The sequence below is a fragment of the Phalacrocorax aristotelis genome, chromosome 19 (assembly GCF_949628215.1).
Source record: "Phalacrocorax aristotelis chromosome 19, bGulAri2.1, whole genome shotgun sequence".
Classification (NCBI taxonomy): domain Eukaryota; kingdom Metazoa; phylum Chordata; class Aves; order Suliformes; family Phalacrocoracidae; genus Phalacrocorax; species Phalacrocorax aristotelis.
Genome location: NC_134294.1, coordinates 8,365,336 through 8,385,361, shown reverse-complemented (window position 1 = coordinate 8,385,361; position 20,026 = coordinate 8,365,336). Strand labels below are relative to the sequence as shown.

General features: G+C 51.7%; 1 protein-coding gene across 3 annotated transcripts in view; it reads right to left on the bottom strand.

The window, feature by feature from the left end:
• The window catches only part of PRDM16 (PR/SET domain 16), a 350,029-nt gene that overhangs the window by 208,976 nt on the left and 121,027 nt on the right, over positions 1-20,026 (bottom strand). For all 3 annotated transcript variants that reach the window (XM_075114016.1, XM_075114019.1, XM_075114017.1), the window contains exon 2: positions 14,043-14,392. In XM_075114016.1, the coding sequence (XP_074970117.1) occupies positions 14,043-14,392 (350 nt within the window). The remainder of the gene's footprint in view (positions 1-14,042; positions 14,393-20,026) is intronic.

The following is a 20,026-nucleotide window of genomic DNA, read 5'->3' as shown; positions in this document are numbered from 1 at the left end:
AAAAAGGACCCCATAAAATAACTGGGTGAACACCTAAAACATTCAACTGGTCAGGGCCCCTCACACAGCAAGAGACGGCACAAGTGAGATGTAGGTAGCCCGCCTGCAAGTAGGTAAGGGGCACCAGCTCAGACCTCAGCAGGCAGCTCCCAAGCTCACTAGAGAACTGGGGTACGTTCCTGTATTACCAACTCATGCTAGAGGCCTCCGTGCCGCACTGCCACATGTACATCCCCCACGCCGGGACCCTCCGTGCCGCACAGCCACGTGTACATCCCCCACGCCGGGACCCTCCGTGCCGCACTGCCACACGTACATCCCCCACGCCGGGACCCTCCGTGCCGCACTGCCACACGTACATCCCCCACGCCGGGGCCCTCCGTGCCGCACTGCCACACGTACATCCCCCACGCCGGGGCCCTCCGTGCCGCACTGCCACACGTACATCCCCCACGCCGGGACCCTCCGTGCCGCACTGCCACGTGTACATCCCCCACGCCGGTGCCCTCCGTGCCGCACTGCCACGTGTACATCCCCCACGCCGGGGCCCTCCGTGCCGCACTGCCACGCGTACATCCCCCACGCCGGGACCCTCCGTGCCGCACTGCCACGCGTACATCCCCCACGCCGGGGCCCTCCGTGCCGCACTGCCACGTGTACATCCCCCACGCCGGGGCCCTCCGTGCCGCACTGCCACACGTACATCCCCCACGCCGGGACCCTCCGTGCCGCACTGCCACGTGTACATCCCCCACGCCGGTGCCCTCCGTGCCGCACTGCCACGTGTACATCACCCACGCCGGGGCCCTCCGTGCCGCACTGCCACGCGTACATCCCCCACGCCGGGGCCCTCCGTGCCGCACTGCCACGCGTACATCCCCCACGCCGGGACCCTCCGTGCCGCACTGCCACGCGTACATCCCCCACGCCGGGGCCCTCCGTGCCGCACTGCCACGTGTACATCCCCCACGCCAGAGCCCTCCGTGCCGCACTGCCACGTGTACATTCCCCACGCCGGGACCCTCCGTGCCGCACAGCCACGTGTACATTCCCCACGCCGGGACCCTCCGTGCCGCACTGCCACGTGTACATCCCCCACGCCGGAGCCCTCCGTGCCGTACTGCCACGTGTACATCCCCCACGCCGGGGCCCTCCGTGCCGTACTGCCACGTGTACATCCCCCACGCCGGGGCCCTCCGTGCCGCACTGCCACGTGTACATCCCCCACGCCGGGACCCTCCGTGCCGCACTGCCACGTGTACATCCCCCACGCCGGGACCCTCCGTGCCGCACTGCCACGTGTACATCCCCCACGCCGGGACCCTCCGTGCCGTACTGCCACGTGTACATCCCCCACGCCAGAGCCCTCCGTGCCGCACTGCCACGTGTACATCCCCCACGCCGGGACCCTCCGTGCCGTACTGCCACGTGTACATCCCCCACGCCGGGACCCTCCGTGCCGTACTGCCACGTGTACATCCCCAACGCCGGGACCCTCCGTGCCGCACTGCCACGTGTACATCCCCCACGCCGGGGCCCTCCGTGCCGCACTGCCACGTGTACATCCCCCACGCCAGAGCCCTCCGTGCCGCACTGCCACGTGTACATCCCCCACGCCGGAGCCCTCCGTGCCGTACTGCCACGTGTACATCCCCCACGCCGGGACCCTCCGTGCCGCACTGCCACGTGTACATCCCCCACGCCGGGGCCCTCCGTGCCGTACCGCCCCACGTACATCCCCCACGCCAGAGCCCTCCGTGCCGCACTGCCACACGTACATCCCCCACGCCGGAGCCCTCCGTGCCGTACTGCCCCACGTACATCCCCCACGCCGGGGCCCTCCGTGCCGTACTGCCACGTGTACATCCCCCACGCCAGAGCCCTCCGTGCCGCACTGCCACACGTACATCCCCCACGCCGGAGCCCTCCGTGCCGCACTGCCACACGTACATCCCCCACGCCGGAGCCCTCCGTGCCGCACTGCCACACGTACATCCCCCACGCCGGGACCCTCCGTGCCGTACTGCCACGTGTACATCCCCCACGCCAGAGCCCTCCGTGCCGCACTGACACGTGTACATCCCCCACGCCGGAGCCCTCCGTGCCGCACTGCCACACGTACATCCCCCACGCCGGGACCCTCCGTGCCGTACTGCCACGTGTACATCCCCCACGCCGGGACCCTCCGTGCCGTACTGCCCCACATACATCCCCCACGCAAGAGCCCTCCGTGCCGCACTGCCACGTGTACATCCCCCACGCCGGAGCCCTCCGTGCCGTACTGCCCCACATACATCCCCCACGCAAGAGCCCTCCGTGCCGTACTGCCACGCGTACATCCCCCACGCCGGGGCCCTCCGCGCCGTACTGCCCAACGCACATCCCCCACGCCGGAGCCCTCCGTGCCGCACTGCCCCACGTACATCCCCCACGCCGGAGCCCTCCGTGCCGCACTGCCCCACGTACATCCCCCACGCCGGGACCCTCCGTGCCGTACTGCCACGTGTACATCCCCAACGCCGGGACCCTCCGTGCCGTACTGCCACGTGTACATCCCCCACGCCGGGACCCTCCGTGCCGTACTGCCACGTGTACATCCCCCACGCCGGAGCCCTCCGTGCCGTACTGCCACGTGTACATCCCCCACGCCGGGACCCTCCGTGCCGCACTGCCACGTGTACATCCCCCACGCCAGAGCCCTCCGTGCCGCACTGCCACGTGTACATCCCCCACGCCGGGACCCTCCGTGCCGTACTGCCACGTGTACATCCCCCACGCCGGAGCCCTCCGTGCCGCACTGCCACGTGTACATCCCCCACGCCAGAGCCCTCCGTGCCGCACTGCCACGTGTACATCCCCCACGCCGGAGCCCTCCGTGCCGTACTGCCACGTGTACATCCCCCACGCCGGAGCCCTCCGTGCCGCACTGCCACATATACATCCCCCACGCCGGGACCCTCCGTGCCGTACTGCCACGTGTACATCCCCCACGCCGGAGCCCTCCGTGCCGCACTGCCACGTGTACATCCCCCACGCCGGGGCCCTCCGTGCCGCACTGCCACACGTACATCCCCCACGCCGGGGCCCTCCGTGCCGCACTGCCACGTGTACATCCCCCACGCCGGGACCCTCCGTGCCGCACTGCCACGTGTACATCCCCCACGCCAGAGCCCTCCGTGCCGCACTGCCACGTGTACATCCCCCACGCCGGGACCCTCCGTGCCGCACTGCCACGTGTACATCCCCCACGCCGGGACCCTCCGTGCCGCACTGCCACGTGTACATCCCCCACGCCGGGACCCTCCGTGCCGCACAGCCACGTGTACATTCCCCACGCCGGGACCCTCCGTGCCGCACTGCCACGTGTACATCCCCCACGCCGGAGCCCTCCGTGCCGTACTGCCACGTGTACATCCCCCACGCCGGGGCCCTCCGTGCCGTACTGCCACGTGTACATCCCCCACGCCGGGGCCCTCCGTGCCGCACTGCCACGTGTACATCCCCCACGCCGGGACCCTCCGTGCCGCACTGCCACGTGTACATCCCCCACGCCGGGACCCTCCGTGCCGCACTGCCACGTGTACATCCCCCACGCCGGGACCCTCCGTGCCGTACTGCCACGTGTACATCCCCCACGCCAGAGCCCTCCGTGCCGCACTGCCACGTGTACATCCCCCACGCCGGGACCCTCCGTGCCGTACTGCCACGTGTACATCCCCCACGCCGGGACCCTCCGTGCCGTACTGCCACGTGTACATCCCCAACGCCGGGACCCTCCGTGCCGCACTGCCACGTGTACATCCCCCACGCCGGGGCCCTCCGTGCCGCACTGCCACGTGTACATCCCCCACGCCGGGGCCCTCCGTGCCGCACTGCCACGTGTACATCCCCCACGCCGGGACCCTCCGTGCCATACTGCCACGTGTACATCCCCCACGCCGGGACCCTCCGTGCCGCACTGCCACGTGTACATCCCCCACGCCGGGACCCTCCGTGCCGTACCGCCCCGCGTACATCCCCCACGCCAGAGCCCTCCGTGCCGCACTGCCACACGTACATCCCCCACGCCGGAGCCCTCCGTGCCGTACTGCCCCACGTACATCCCCCACGCCGGGGCCCTCCGTGCCGTACTGCCACGTGTACATCCCCCACGCCAGAGCCCTCCGTGCCGCACTGCCACACGTACATCCCCCACGCCGGAGCCCTCCGTGCCGCACTGCCACACGTACATCCCCCACGCCGGAGCCCTCCGTGCCGCACTGCCACACGTACATCCCCCACGCCGGGACCCTCCGTGCCGTACTGCCACGTGTACATCCCCCACGCCAGAGCCCTCCGTGCCGCACTGCCACGTGTACATCCCCCACGCCGGAGCCCTCCGTGCCGCACTGCCACACGTACATCCCCCACGCCGGGACCCTCCGTGCCGTACTGCCACGTGTACATCCCCCACGCCGGGACCCTCCGTGCCGTACTGCCCCACATACATCCCCCACGCAAGAGCCCTCCGTGCCGCACTGCCACGTGTACATCCCCCACGCCGGAGCCCTCCGTGCCGTACTGCCCCACATACATCCCCCACGCAAGAGCCCTCCGTGCCGTACTGCCACGCGTACATCCCCCACGCCGGGGCCCTCCGTGCCGCACTGCCACGCGTACATCCCCCACGCCGGGGCCCTCCGCGCCGTACTGCCCAACGCACATCCCCCACGCCGGAGCCCTCCGTGCCGCACTGCCCCACGTACATCCCCCACGCCGGAGCCCTCCGTGCCGCACTGCCCCACGTACATCCCCCACGCCGGGACCCTCCGTGCCGTACTGCCACGTGTACATCCCCAACGCCGGGACCCTCCGTGCCGTACTGCCACGTGTACATCCCCCACGCCGGGACCCTCCGTGCCGTACTGCCACGTGTACATCCCCCACGCCGGAGCCCTCCGTGCCGCACTGCCACGTGTACATCCCCCACGCCAGAGCCCTCCGTGCCGCACTGCCACGTGTACATCCCCCACGCCGGAGCCCTCCGTGCCGTACTGCCACGTGTACATCCCCCACGCCGGAGCCCTCCGTGCCGCACTGCCACATATACATCCCCCACGCCGGGACCCTCCGTGCCGTACTGCCACGTGTACATCCCCCACGCCGGAGCCCTCCGTGCCGCACTGCCACGTGTACATCCCCCACGCCGGAGCCCTCCGTGCCGCACTGCCACGTGTACATCCCCCACGCCGGGACCCTCCGTGCCGTACTGCCACGCGTACATCCCCCACGCCGGGACCCTCCGTGCCGTACTGCCACGCGTACATCCCCCACGCCGGGGCCCTCCGTGCCGCACTGCCACGTGTACATCCCCCACGCCGGGGCCCTCCGTGCCGTACTGCCACGTGTACACCCCCCACGCCGGGGCCCTCCGTGCCGCACTGCCACGTGTACATCCCCCACGCCGGAGCCCTCCGTGCCGTACTGCCCCACATACATCCCCCACGCCGGGACCCTCCGTGCCGTACTGCCACGTGTACATCCCCCACGCCGGGACCCTCCGTGCCGCACTGCCACGTGTACATCCCCCACGCCGGGACCCTCCGTGCCGTACTGCCACGTGTACATCCCCCACGCCGGGGCCCTCCGTGCCGTACTGCCACGCGTACATCCCCCACGCCGGGACCCTCCGTGCCGTACTGCCACGTGTACATCCCCCACGCCAGAGCCCTCCGTGCCGTACTGCCACTTGTACATCCCCCACGCCGGGGCCCTCCGTGCCGCACTGCCACGTGTACATCCCCCACGCCGGGGCCCTCCGTGCCGTACTGCCACGTGTACATCCCCCACGCCGGGGCCCTCCGTGCCGTACTGCCACGTGTACATCCCCCACGCCGGGGCCCTCCGTGCCGTACTGCCACGCGTACATCCCCCACGCCGGGGCCCTCCGTGCCGCACTGCCACACGTACATCCCCCACGCCGGGACCCTCCGTGCCGTACTGCCACGTGTACATCCCCCACGCCGGGACCCTCCGTGCCGTACTGCCCCACATACATCCCCCACGCAAGAGCCCTCCGTGCCGCACTGCCACGTGTACATCCCCCACGCCGGAGCCCTCCGTGCCGCACTGCCACGTGTACATCCCCCATGCCAGAGCCCTCCGTGCCGTACTGCCACGTGTACATCCCCCACGCCGGAGCCCTCCGTGCCGCACTGCCACGTGTACATCCCCCACGCCGGGGCCCTCCGTGCCGCACTGCCACGTGTACATCCCCCACGCCGGGACCCTCCGTGCCGTACTGCCACGTGTACATCCCCCACGCCGGGGCCCTCCGTGCCGCACTGCCACGTGTACATCCCCCACGCCGGGACCCTCCGTGCCGTACTGCCACGTGTACATCCCCCACGCCGGGACCCTCCGTGCCGCACTGCCACGTGTACATCCCCCACGCCGGGGCCCTCCGTGCCGCACTGCCACATGTACATCCCCCACGCCGGGACCCTCCGTGCCGCACTGCCACGTGTACATCCCCCACGCCGGAGCCCTCCGTGCCGCACTGCCACGTGTACATCCCCCACGCCGGAGCCCTCCGTGCCGCACTGCCACGTGTACATCCCCCACGCCGGAGCCCTCCGTGCCGCACTGCCACGTGTACATCCCCCACGCCGGAGCCCTCCGTGCCGCACTGCCACGTGTACATCCCCCACGCCGGGGCCCTCCGTGCCGTACTGCCACGCGTACATCCCCCACGCCGGGACCCTCCGTGCCGCACTGCCACATGTACATCACCTACCAGTAAGCACACAGACTGTCTTCTCAAACAGCAAACTATCCCTGATTGCCATGCAGAATTAGCCTACGGACTGCAAAGCAAGTTATTTTGCATTGCTTCCACCTTGTGAAATTGCAACTGAAAGAGCCCACAGAGTGATGCCTCCTTTAAAACCCCCATGTATATTTATGTTTCAACTCTAACTTATTGATCATTTCCTTTACAAAAGCCTACTGTGCTCCAATGCTCCATCAGCCAGGCTTTTCTGGGAACGGACAAAATAAAGGTTCGATTTCTATGTAGGATAACATTCCAGAGGAAGAAGTGGTGCACTGTATTCTGCAAGGATTTTGACAATGAAGAGAGCTATTTTTCCAATCCTGTGGTCACCCTTGAGCTTTTCGTGGGATTTTCTTTTCCTCCTTTTTTTTCTTTTTTTTTTTTTTTTTTTTTAGTGTAGATGATAAAATACTGTTTCAGAAGCTGGTATTAATGGATGTCTCTCGAAGACGAAAAGAAAATATTTATTTCCTTTTTCTGCTTGTGAATCAGAATGTTCTATTTAAAGAAAGTGCCCTCTGCCGGATTGCTCATGAGTTATTACCCCTTATGGAAATAAAGGAGAAATATCAGGAGGTATTCTTAGTCATTCCCTTCCCCGTCTCTTCTTTTTTTTTTTTCTTAATTCCTTATATACCCATGTTTTAGAGAAGTGCCTAAGATAGAGCAAGATATCTTGGCATTCTTGGGCCTAAAAAAGACTTACTCTTTTAACCCTGACATTGAAGCATTTGGTGAAACATCAAAAAATGGTACAAATTTCAGTCATTTCACTTGGATGTCATAAGGTGCACTTATCATTTTTATCCAGGGTTGAATTTAATAAATTACACACACCCCCAATAGATTTAGTTGTAGAGAATGGGATTTTGCCTTTGATACAATAAGCAGTTCCCCGCACCTCACCCCGCTTTTTTTTTGCTGCTCCTTTTTCCGAATCAACAGCCAGTAGCGTGCGCCTACTGGCATTTTGTAATACCGGGCATCGGAAACAGTCTGACAACCGACAGGACCTGGAAGCTGACTCTTCCCCTTCCTCACGATGGCCTCCTAACACCAGAACAAAGGCCACGTACCGTGGAGAAAATTAGAAGTGCTGATGTCCTCACCACGTCGGTTCCCCGGAAAGGGGACATTACCTGGCACATACAAAGCTGAGTGACTTTATTGGCCAAAGATCGCACAGTTTTTAGAATATTTAGAGTTCAGTAAGTTCTTTTGCCTCCTTGAGTTTTATTTTTTTCACTTAAGGGCCAGGTTTCAGTCTAAAGCAAAAGTTTATCTGCAGTTTTATAATGCCTGTACATATACACTCTACCTCTGGATGCCTGCTAGCAACTACTCGTGGCTAAGGGCATATCAGGGAATCTCCGAGTGCTCTTACATTCTGTTTACCTTATGAACCCATAGGTTCTTTCTTTTTCTGAATTATTCTAGCCAAATAAGACTTTGAGAAACTGTGAAGTAACCTGGCATGGGAAATGTTTTCTGCGTAGGTAACACGCTCCATCTAGGGAATGGCCATGGACACCATTCTTCAGCAATTTCCAAGACTGCTCATCCCCTGCAAGAGCATTAGATGTGGTTTGGAAAATAGCAATTCATAAGCTCTTTTTCCCTGAGCGATAGAAGCTGTTATAGTAACATTAATCTCAAGCCAAAGGGAAAAGCAGAGGCCAGAGAAAATGAATGAATCAGAAGACACACGAAGAAAAACTACCAGGAAATGTCATCACATCCTTTCAGGCTAAAAGTTGAAAGAATGTTAGCAAGGGATGAGTGCAAACAGGTTTGGGGATTTCTTTGCTCATTTAAAGGACTTGTACTTCTATTAGCATCTTTTGTTAAGAAACAGGACAGACAAGAACACGCTGCTTTAACGAACTGCATCAGCTTTTAAAGTGAAATTAGAGAATTTGGGCTGTATGTTCTTTTAACTGGAAAGCATGACAAAACCACCACAGTTAAAAGCATGCTTCGAGTCTTCCTTTTTTAATATCTTTAAGACTCAGGGAAATACAATATAATTCTCCTCTCAGCAATGAAGGCCAGTCACGTGAAATAAATTTGCCTTGGAACTTCGCAGTATTTCTAAAAAACAAACAAATAAACAAGAGTGTCCCCCCCCCCCCAATATAAATATTCTATTTTGTGGGAACAGGGAGGTTGAAGTGCCATGAATCACTGACACTGTAAAGCACGTTCAAACAACAGGAGAGTTTTCCACTGGCCCAGATGTGAGGCCAGGAATGCCTGCTGCATCCGTAGCTGCCAGCTCTTATTTTTTCCACAGTTATTTCTTTTTCATGGGACAGCTTCTATCTTCACCCTGAAGTATAAAATGAAAGCACTTCTTTTTCATATGTAAAGAAGCAGCCTGCCTCTAACACTTCAGTGTAAGAGAAGCCTCTTGTGCTTCAGCAAATAAACTCTCTCAAAATATAAATTAAAACAAAGGAACTAATAACTATGTTTTATTAATGGCATTTACACTGTGAAGCAAACTGAGCTAAAAGCATATTTGATTGCTTCCAAATTCCCTAGAACTCAGTTGCTAAATTTCCTTCCAGGATGTGATTCCCATTCTTCTCTCAATTAGCAAAATAAACACTGCTATGATAAATATCATTATTTACTCAACAAAGTGATCAAAATCATTACGCAATTTTTATTTTTTTTCCCAGGTCCCAGAGGCAATAAAGCAAAAACACGCCGTGATTTATTTGGGGTGCTCTGAATAGTATGTTCTGTGTCAGCAGGCAAGGAAGTAATAGGATCAGGAGAGCAGAGCAGAAATGCAATCACGTCACACTAAATAATCACAAGGCTTTTAGTTTGGGTGGTGTCTTTTAAGGAAAAAAAAGGTAGATAAACATGATCAGCACAGTAGTGTCAGGGAATGAGGCACAGAGGGAGAGCTCAAGGCACACCATCCTATAGAGGCACTTACTGAATCATCTCGGGGGTGGGGGCCGGAAGACCAACACATCTCGTTTATTTTTATGAAACAAACATGAATCACTCACTGCCACCCCCTGTTAAAAATAAGCTCTTGAATAAAGAATAGTTTTAAAAAACAGATTCCACAAAGCAAATGTTGGAGGAAAAACATACAAAGAAACAGATGGTAAAGCCTTGCTGCAGGTGATGTAGGACATGTATTTGCCCAGCCCTAACCCAGTCCCTCCTGTCTGGCTAAAAGGAAAAACATCTCTAATAAAAAAAATTGCCTATCTTTTTTTCAAGATACAGCAAGCAAGGCACAGCATTCCGCGCTCCCTATGATGTTTTGGGCCATTAGGGGAAATAATGAGCAAAGCTGAAAGTTTCAGCAAATAGCATTCTTTTACCTCCCGGAGCTAGATGTGTTACATCAGAGCCAGGTCTGGATCAAACAGTTTACATGAAAAAAGAGCCGGCCTCCAAGAACAGGAGCCCGTGTTTCTTGAAGACTTTGAAGAAATACAGTTAACTCTTTTGTTTCATTTTAATTCACAAATCTGGTCTTTAATATTGAAGTTTGCAAAGAGGAAGCTATTTCTGCCTTGGACGGAAGAGATCTCCATTTTCAAATCAAAGCCCTTAATAGCACATTTTCCAGCCCCCCAAATGGATTTTTTTTTAATTACAGAAATCAGAAGGAACAGATCTTCATTGTGAAGGACAAACTGAAGGATTTTTAAATTTGTATTGTATTTTAGTATGCTGAATTAGCCTGCCTGAGCTTTAACTTAAAAACCCAAACAGAACAGCAATAAAAACATGCCTTCCTACACACCTACTCATAGAGAGTCTACTTCAACATCCTCCAGCGCCATTTCATCCTTTACACTATCCACAGTGGGCTGGGGCTCATCACAGATGGGCACAAGTCCAAGCACATTAAGAAACTTGCATCCTGACCGTGGGCAGGAGCCGGACGCGCATTTGTACGTGCAAAGATGTGTCCTATACAACACCAGAGACGACAGTTTCTAGCAAAACTGAGGTGTTGCAAATGAACGCCCACTTCAAAACGTGATGTGAAGCACTCTTGGGTATTACGACGTCTAGTGGCACTCTTAGTTTAGTCAAAGTCTGGCAACAGATTTCCTGTGATGTGCAAAAGGCAGAAATGCTATTAAAATTAAGGAACTGATGACTACTAAAAACAAACAAACAAAGACCAGGTTTCCAGGATTTGGGGTGGGGGTGGGGGGTGTCCGTGTGTCCACAGAAGGGGCGTTATCGAGAGTATAAACTACAGGAAATGAACTGAGAAATAGGAATGGAAGGTTGGGTGTGAAGAACAGATACCTTCCCTGAAGTAACAACACTAATGTAACTAATAGAATAGGCAATTCAAGTGTAATAGCAATATCTCGATTAGCCAGCGATAAGGACTTAGGTGTAAGCAGTCCCACAAGAACATTCGACTTTCAAGTCACTGCAAGTCTAAACTAGGACTTACAGAGAAGTATCGTCACAAAATAACGGCGAGTTGCCTAAGGAGCACTTCTCATGGTACGCTACAAAAACTAGATGTGTTACATTCATCGCTAGTGTAAGAAACAACATACAGAGGCAAAAGTCCAGTCAGCTCGTTATAGGGTGACAAAAACCTCTTCCCCTTTCTTTTTTCTCTTGCTGCCAATTGTCTGCCTCCTCAATTTTATTAAGAGAGGGGGAAAACAGCCCAAGTTACAATTTCCTAACACAAGTGACATGTAAAGGTGCCCAGAAAATCTCTCTAAGGCTTTTCCAACCTTACGCTCCAAGGAAACGGCTCAGAAACCAACACACAGGCAGAGATAGTATTTATTACGTGAATTCCTGTTTAGCACATGAAGGTATTTGTTGATGTCGTTCCCAAGTGAAATGATGAAGGTACCGAGTGACTAAAACCAGATTTCTGAACTTTCTTTAAACACACTGGGAAGTGGAAAACCACAGGAGGCCTTGGCAGGAACAAGCAAGGCTGAGAGAGAGAGTGTCAGGGTGGGTCTAAGACAGTGTTTGAGGACATCTGATGGAGGACAAATAGTCCTTCCTTTCAGGTATGAAACGTATGTGCCAAATCATAGAACAAAAGAGTGCCGCTGGAATGTGAGAAGTACCACAGAGAAAGAAAGTTTGTTCAATTACACTACAGAAATAAGCAGTATCGCAAAGTCAACGCAGGCTGAAGTTAACAGATATGGCTTATATCAGGCCTGGCATTCAGTGCCGAATGGATATAGGGAGCAGTTCCTAAAAACATGAATGTAAATACAAACTTTTATCAGAAACACAAAACACAAGGACAAAGTTTTGCCAAGGTCATAGAAAAAAAGACTGGCATTACTCAAATCTGGTCTGACTTCTAGCAGTCAAGGAGGAGAGCACTGTGTTCCAGAAGAATTACTGTCTTTAAAAAAACACCCCATGAATGCCCCTGTAAATACTAGGTTCAGAAAAAGAGAATTCACCTTTCTGCAGGAGCCACTTCCACACCACTGCCTACAAATAATCAATACTGCATAATCCTAGAGGAAAACTCCTTTGCTTCAGAGAACCCTTAACATGAGCATTACGTAGGGTGACCTCAAGCTGCCTCATACCTAGAGCCTCTCTGGAACAGACAAGCATTTTCAGTATATGAACAGGGATTTCTGTGCCCCCCCCACCCCTCCAAAAAAAAAAAACCAACCACGTTTTGAAGCTAATACAGCAATATTAATCAAATATTCTGTAATGATATTCACAAGAAAAGCAGCTAACACAAAGATGAACTTCTGAGGAATGCCATCGGCGGGGGGCAGAGGGAATCAAAACTCTCAGCTGAATTTCCCTTCATTGCCTGCATTAGGAGAGAGAGAAAAGGAAACTCTCGACTCCTTCAACCAAACTCCGATTCTAGCCCTTCACACATTTCCTACTGCAGAACGACAAAATACGATTGAGTTTTGTTTTTGCACAGCAAGTGGTTTTTGCTTTTTCCTGCACTTTGGACACATTAAAAGAATAAACAAAGACATCTGGACATACGGAATCTACCCATTCCCTGATTTTTCAGACTTCACAATCAAGAGTGTAAATATAATCAGACACCATTTAAAATGTTAATGCTTAAGTTTGGCCTTTTTGGCCTCCTTTTCTAAGAAAACAGGGCTTCTGTGATTGCGCCGTTGGCTTGCCCACTTGGTAAGTCTTATGCTTTTATCCCTTAGTGGCTTCCCGCCTCTGCGCTCCAACAGTTTTTACACCACGGCTTCACGTCACATAGTGGCCGATGGAGGAAACAGGCCAAGCTACTGCTCCGCCCAGGGGAAAAGGGAGGTAAAATTCAGCTTCCACCTACTTCGAGGGGCAGGGCTAGCCCACCAAGCAGCCGGCGAGTCCTAGCCAGCCCAACCTCTCTGCACCAGCTGCCCAGGGGCAGCCTCTCCCTCAGGAGAGGGCAGCAGGGCCGACGCGCAGCAGGGGTACTGCAGCATTGGGTGGCCGTTAGGGCTACAACGGAGAAGCAATTACATATTGTATAACGGACACTGGAAGCACTGGGATAGGACTGTGGACGCAGAGCATAAATCACCGTTCACAGAATCTACTATAATTTATGGTAATTCTTAGGGGTACGGATACTTTCAAATCAAGAATACAGGAGTCGAAGAGACAAAGATGATTTCTGGGACAATCCCAGAAAAGCAGAGAGAAAGATACGAGTTCTGGGATAGTGGCATTTTTCCTGTTGAAGACTGGTTTTTGTTTAGCTCTTAGGGAAAAATGACTTTCACATTTCTTTATCTTTGCTGCAGAGCAAGAACTCAAGAACATCTAGGGTGTTAATGGGTACATGCTATTTTTCTATGACCAGTTAATAACGCCTGCACAGCTAACATGGACTGGAAGTCAAAGGTAACACACCCAACTACAAAACATGATGCGACTAATCATATTTCTTCCATTGTGACAAGTTCTGAACACAATTTGAAAATGACAAGCGCTTTAAGAAGTGACCCAACATCATTTAAAACCAACCTTCTAAAATGGTGCTGGAGCAGCGTTTGCAGCCCAATAAGCTCTCTTAAAAAGGATTTCTGCCACTTTTTCATTACCACATGTAATCGGGGATGCAAAATAACGCAGGGAAATACAGCATTAGCAAAGTCGCTGCTGCTGCCCCCAGGTCAGTCAGAGACCGGTCTGGCTTTATGAACAGTTTGCACAGAAGACAAAGGAATGTGATTACCACATCCAACACGCTTACCTCCCATCCAAAGTTTGTTTCCTTTAATGTGCTCCTTTGTACTGTCATATAGGGTCCAAATCTTTCCCCAACTTCAATCTTCTTTTTGGCCCAAATCCCTAGCCCTGCCCCTGGAATCGAAGATTCTCTGAGTTCAAAATCTGGTGGGATTGGAATGTCATCAGGAATGTAGACGGGAGCTTCATAAGGTGAGCCCTCCTTGGGAGTGAAGTCCTCACTGGTGGGAAAGGGTGATGGAGGTCCGACAGGGATGGGGGACATAATACTGTCCTCTGTTTCCTCCTCTGCGCTTTCGCCAGCAAGGAGATCAGGGTCGGTCTCGTACATATTATTTACAATCTCGCTGTCACCTAAAAGGGGAAACAGCAGAACAAAACACACTGAAATACTCACGTGAACATTAATTAATCTCTTCTTGGGACAAAGTTTCATAAAGCCTAGTTCGCGTGCTTTAAGGATAGAAGTAGTGGCAGAAAAAAAAGATAATCCTCACCAAAGAACTCAGGCAGAACTGAGGTAAGACTATCCATACTGGTTGCACAACATTCAGTGCTACTGAAGGATGAGATGGAAGGTAACTGCAGGCCTGCCGTGTTATGCTGGACCAGGGTGACTGCAGCGGTTGTCTCTCAGTAACGGGAAGAGGGAGGAAAACACAGAAGAGGTGTTCAAGGTTCCCTGTAACCATTTATTGTTTTAACTGGCTCATATATTTTGTAGAGGAAATAAAAGAGAAATTAAGGCAAAATCTGACTTCAGTTTGGCAAGAACTCTTTGACTAGTATTTGGGTTTCGTGGGTTCAGTGCGTCACACAGCAGAAGCCGCGGCTGATGCGACCTTCCAGCTACATCTCCTCAAGGTACTTTCCCGGGTGTAACAAAAGCATCCCTAGTTCGTACTACTGCTTTAAGACTAACGTGTCCCACATGCTTAAACAGCGAGCATTTCAAGCTGCACTCTCAAGCACCGAACGGAGATTGTTCCACCGAGCTCCACAGGACGGGGATCTGGTTTGCAACAGGGCTACAACAGTCAAAGGGAAAGGTAGGGGAAAGCTGTACACTTTCTTCTATGCCACGCGACATCCCATAAACTAGGCAGAATCAGATTAACCCAAGTAGTATTGCAACATTATTCCTTAAAAAAACCAAACCCAAGCACTTAAACATGGGCCTAAAATGCCTAATCTCTTACAATTCAGGATGCAAGAATTTCAGAGGCGAGTCACTATTTCTTTTTCCTTTTATAAAATTTGTGCAGTCTTTCCACAAAGGCATCGGCAGAACTGCAGCTGTTTTTCCTATGCCCCAACTTCTTCAGTTGTATAATGTACTAGGGGAAAAAAAAACCCACCACATAAGAAGATCTGAACGGGATATATATAGAATAAAAGGCAAAATTTTATGTAGGAGGAGTCAAATTAGTCCGGAGGATAGGAAGAGAGTGTGCATGCACCTGTGTTTGGGGAAAACAAACACCACCACCCCCCCAGGTAAATACCCTTAATCCTGCAAGGATTTTTAAGCTTCATTTTCCAGCAACAAATTATGCCACTTCAGAGAATTACAGGTCAATTCTATTATTAAACCTGTAACAATGTGCATCCATTTTCTGGTTTGATATTGGCTTGTACGAGCTAAAAATATTCTTCAAACAAGTCTTCCCTTCCATCACTTGTCAAAAACAAATAATCCGAGACATGTTTACCCGAATGCACTGAAAGAAAATTAAATAAGAAAAAAGTCTGCGAGCACAGGAGTTGACCAAGAAGTTTTCAGAATACTTTTAACCAGAAAATGCTAGTCTGCTGAATCCAAAATGCTTCCTTCAGACACGCATTTCAGTGATTTCACGGCAGAACTCTGCTTGCTGTATGCAGTTCTGCTACGGAACTGCCGCATTCCCCCCTAATTCATCTTTGGATCCACCAAAGAGGCCAGTCTCCCAGGTAGCCTTGCCGTAAGGGCTCTTAGGGCTTTCTCCAGCTATTCCCTGCTGCACAGATGGGATTCTACAAGTCCTCCGGACCTGCAGCTCTAACAGACTCGGCCACATTTCCACACCCAGAGCCTGGACAGCACAGCTGGAGCTCGGCTTGGCCTCTTCCCGCTCTGTCACAGGGCCAGTAAATGCGGGGGATCGTGGCTGAGCGATGTCAGATCTCGGGACCCAAGAATGCAGTTGGTTTTTCTGTTCTCAGAACCACGAACTCCAATCATTTCAAAATTATTTGTCCCCTTTCCTCCTTTGCTTTCCTGAGCATAGAAATTTTGACATTTAAGCCTTTTGATTACAAAATTAATTATTTTTAAAAAATTTATTATTATTTTTTACAAAATTCCCCAAAGCCAGAAAACTCTGGGTTTTTACCAACTTTCCCTTGGACTTGTACACAGTGAAATTCCCACAGTCAAACCACATTCTGATGTACTTGTGCTTGGAATACGTTTATTCTTATGAAATGCAGTTATTAATATTATTATTGCTGCGATACTAGTGCTGAAAGCTCCTATTCAGTCTGATTAACCAGCCCTGCTTAGAAGAGAGCCCCTTCTTCAAAGGATTTACAAAGAGATAGAAGGGGAAACGGTTTATAGAGTCTTACAGACGAGACGCACAGCCATAGAGAGAATAAACAGGTGGCTAACAGGGCTGGAAAATGAACCCCGGGTCTTAGCCGACCACTGTCATGAGGAAGCATCCTCCTGGGTAGAGGTAGAGCAGAAAGGAAAGAGCCTTCTGTCTGCAAGACTGCCATTACAGTCCCCGTCTGAAGAAAGTACCCTCACCAGAACTTCTGACCTCACGAACATCTGTATTAACTATGAATGGAGCTGGGGTTTTCTTCCCCGAAGGCGGACAAACACAGAGCAGGGTCATCTGCAGAAGCACCGCCATAGCTTGCAATCCAAACACGGGCTTACAGTCACTGCTAACAGGCTTCAGTTACGTAGAAGCGTTCTGAATCCCTCTTACTTTGCTGGAAAGTCAAGAACTTTAGTTCTTTTCAAGATTCCAAAAATATGCTACACAATAGTACATTATTTACATTTAAGAAATCTTGAAATTCTTTGGGTTTTTTTAAGGTTTGATGTTATAGGTTTATAACCGCAGCGATCATTCTGAGACATTCTTTGGGCAGCCAAAGGCAGCAATTCAGAGGTGAACAGAAAAAAACATGCAAGCCGCTGTCTTAAACAAAACCAAAAACAAAATCCACGTCACTCGCTTCCCTTATCCGCCACAGCATCTGCATTCTGACTATAAAACCTTGACGACTGAGCTCCTGAGCCAAGCCGGTCTGCTGCACTAGAGAGCTCCTACGCAGCGATGCAGAGATGTATCGCAAACAAACCAACCGATTTGCAAACAGATTCATCATTGTTAGATTTTAAGGACAGAAGAGAGGATTTGTGCTAATTCTGTATCACCTCCTGCATTTCTTAGACCACAGGGCTCCCCTGAATTATTTCCATCTTTCAGATCAAAAGCTTATCTTTCAGGCTGAAAACCCCCTACTTGAAGGTTTTTCAGCAACGGCCAACAAGCCCTGGCACCCGGCTCTGCACTTACCCTGCACTACTAACGCCTCTGCCCGGCAGTGATTACTGCTCAGGGAAGGGGCTTGTACGGCACCCCCCACACCCACACACAAAGCGCACAGTTCGGCAGCAAGTGCTAATGGGGGAATTATCAGCCCCTTTGTCTCCTCTCTCCCTGGCAAGGCTCTGCCTCCTTTCTACCTTCTGCATTCAACATCCCTCCCTTTTCAATTTTTGAGGATGTCACCTCTTAACCTCTTGAATGAGCTACATAGGATAGAATATCCTTCACTGAAATGTGTGTTTTCAACCCTTTAAGGACTCCTGACTGAACCATCTGTGGTTTTTCAACAACTTTTTTGAACTATCTATATTAGAACTGCCTAGAGGATTCCGGGATCATCCGAGTGAGTGTTAAATCCAGAGAGAAACTTTCCAAAGGAACTCCACGGAGGACAACAGACTTAACCTTTGGGACGCATTTACCTCTTCAGATTGTTAGTGCTAAACAGGGCCTTTCACAGATCTTACGGTCTTTCATCATGCAACATAAAACATTTTAACATCATACACTGTACTTAAGCGAACAATTATTCAGGCATCATAAAGCATTTAAAACAGAGTTATCAGAATTATGTTCTTACATCTCATATTTCCTGTATCTGAAAAATTACACACATGTATATTTAGCTCCAACTTCCCAGTGAAGAAAACCCATTAATGAAATTTCCCTCTGATTAATAAAAGCCTTTCCACTCTAATGGTGTGAGATTAAGAAGAAAGTAAGTTTCAGAATTCTTCTCTGAAATCTACTAGGAAATAAAGTAATTACTATGTATCTTCAAAGTTTTTGCCACAATAATTGGAGTGCTCGTTAGCATATTTGAATACTCTATTTGAATTAACTGTGATGAACTGATATTCATATGCCTCATATCAAACTGAAGCAGAATTGATGTTATTTCCCGATACAGGGGCTTTAGCTGGCAAGAAAACTCTTGTAAGAGAAAGCTGGGTAAAACGTTAAAGTAATATTGTGAAACACCAGTCAGTACGAAAATTAAGGTTCGCTGAGCAAAGCAAAAATGGTTTGCATGAAGTTGCATTTCACAGAATCCCCGAACGGCGGGGGTTGGAAGGGACCTCTGCAGACCACCCCGTCCAGCCCCTGCTTGAGCAGGCACGCTTTCTGAAAGTTATTTACAGCTACACTATAATAAACCCATAGTTACTAATCACAAATTAAGCTGAATTAACAAAAATACAAGTATTCACATTAGCTAGTGCATCAGCTTTGTAGCACGCAGTTTCAGCCATTAATTGAAACTCAGCGTGGATTATTATTTCCTTCCAATTCTGTAGTTCACAGAGCAAAAAGGGATGTTTGTTAGTACCCAACTTTTTCAACACTGAACAAAATATACCCTATCTGTTGAAAGACAAAACATCTCAAGCAAACAGTGCTTACTCGTGCGCCAAAATATTATTCTAACAGGGAAGTCTCAGAGCAGAACCTTTAAAAGAGGCGCACTGAAATGCAGAATCTGATTTTATAGAGTGATGCAAAAGAAGTGGCAAGCAACCAAGCGGATAAAAAAACTGCCTTGGAAAAAGGCAAGCTTTGAGCAGGTGGCCAGCACTGACCAAAAAATCAGCTGAGCTTTCCAGTTCTGATTTGGGAAATTCTGTCTGCTGGGAATAAAAGTGGTATAGAGATGGTCTACTTTATTAATTTAATGTTAAGTAATTTTCACCATTTGGAAAATTAAGCACAGACCGAACAACTGCTCCTGATCAAAAAAAATGAGCGATACCCGGAGTAACTCTCAGCGCTCCCGTCAGACAAGTGGTGATGAGGGGACACATCATTCAGCAGGCCCCGGCCTTTCATAACATGAACTCTTACTACGAAGAGTCAACAGAGCTATGGTGGGTAAAGAAAGAGTCAGGGTGAATAAGCTGAGAACCAGGCCTTGGATATACAGAATACAGCCATATAGAGAAGTATATAGCATTCAAGGGCGATGTGGCCCGTCTCACCCTCTAGAGGCGTAAGGGCATCCCAGCTGACGAGGTCCGACAAGAACACACCTGTGAGGATGCCAAAGATCAGTATGAACGGAAAATAAGCTTGAGAAGCAAGTAACACAACCAGTTCTGAACACACTAAAGGAAAAAAAAAAAGGGAGGGGGCAAGTCCCAGGGAGCCTGAAATACATTAGAGATAGGAAGCTTATGAGTGAAAACTGTAGACTCAGAGGGTAATAATGTTTGGGGATTTTTCCAAGAGGAGTCAATTGCTAAGCTACAACATTCATATGTAAGGAAAACGGAGCTTTTTTTCATCCAAAAAGGAAAAAAGGGGGGGAGGGAAACAGATGAAGGGGAAAAGAAAAACACATTTGTCATACAATACAAGTAGTTGAAGTATTTTGGGAACA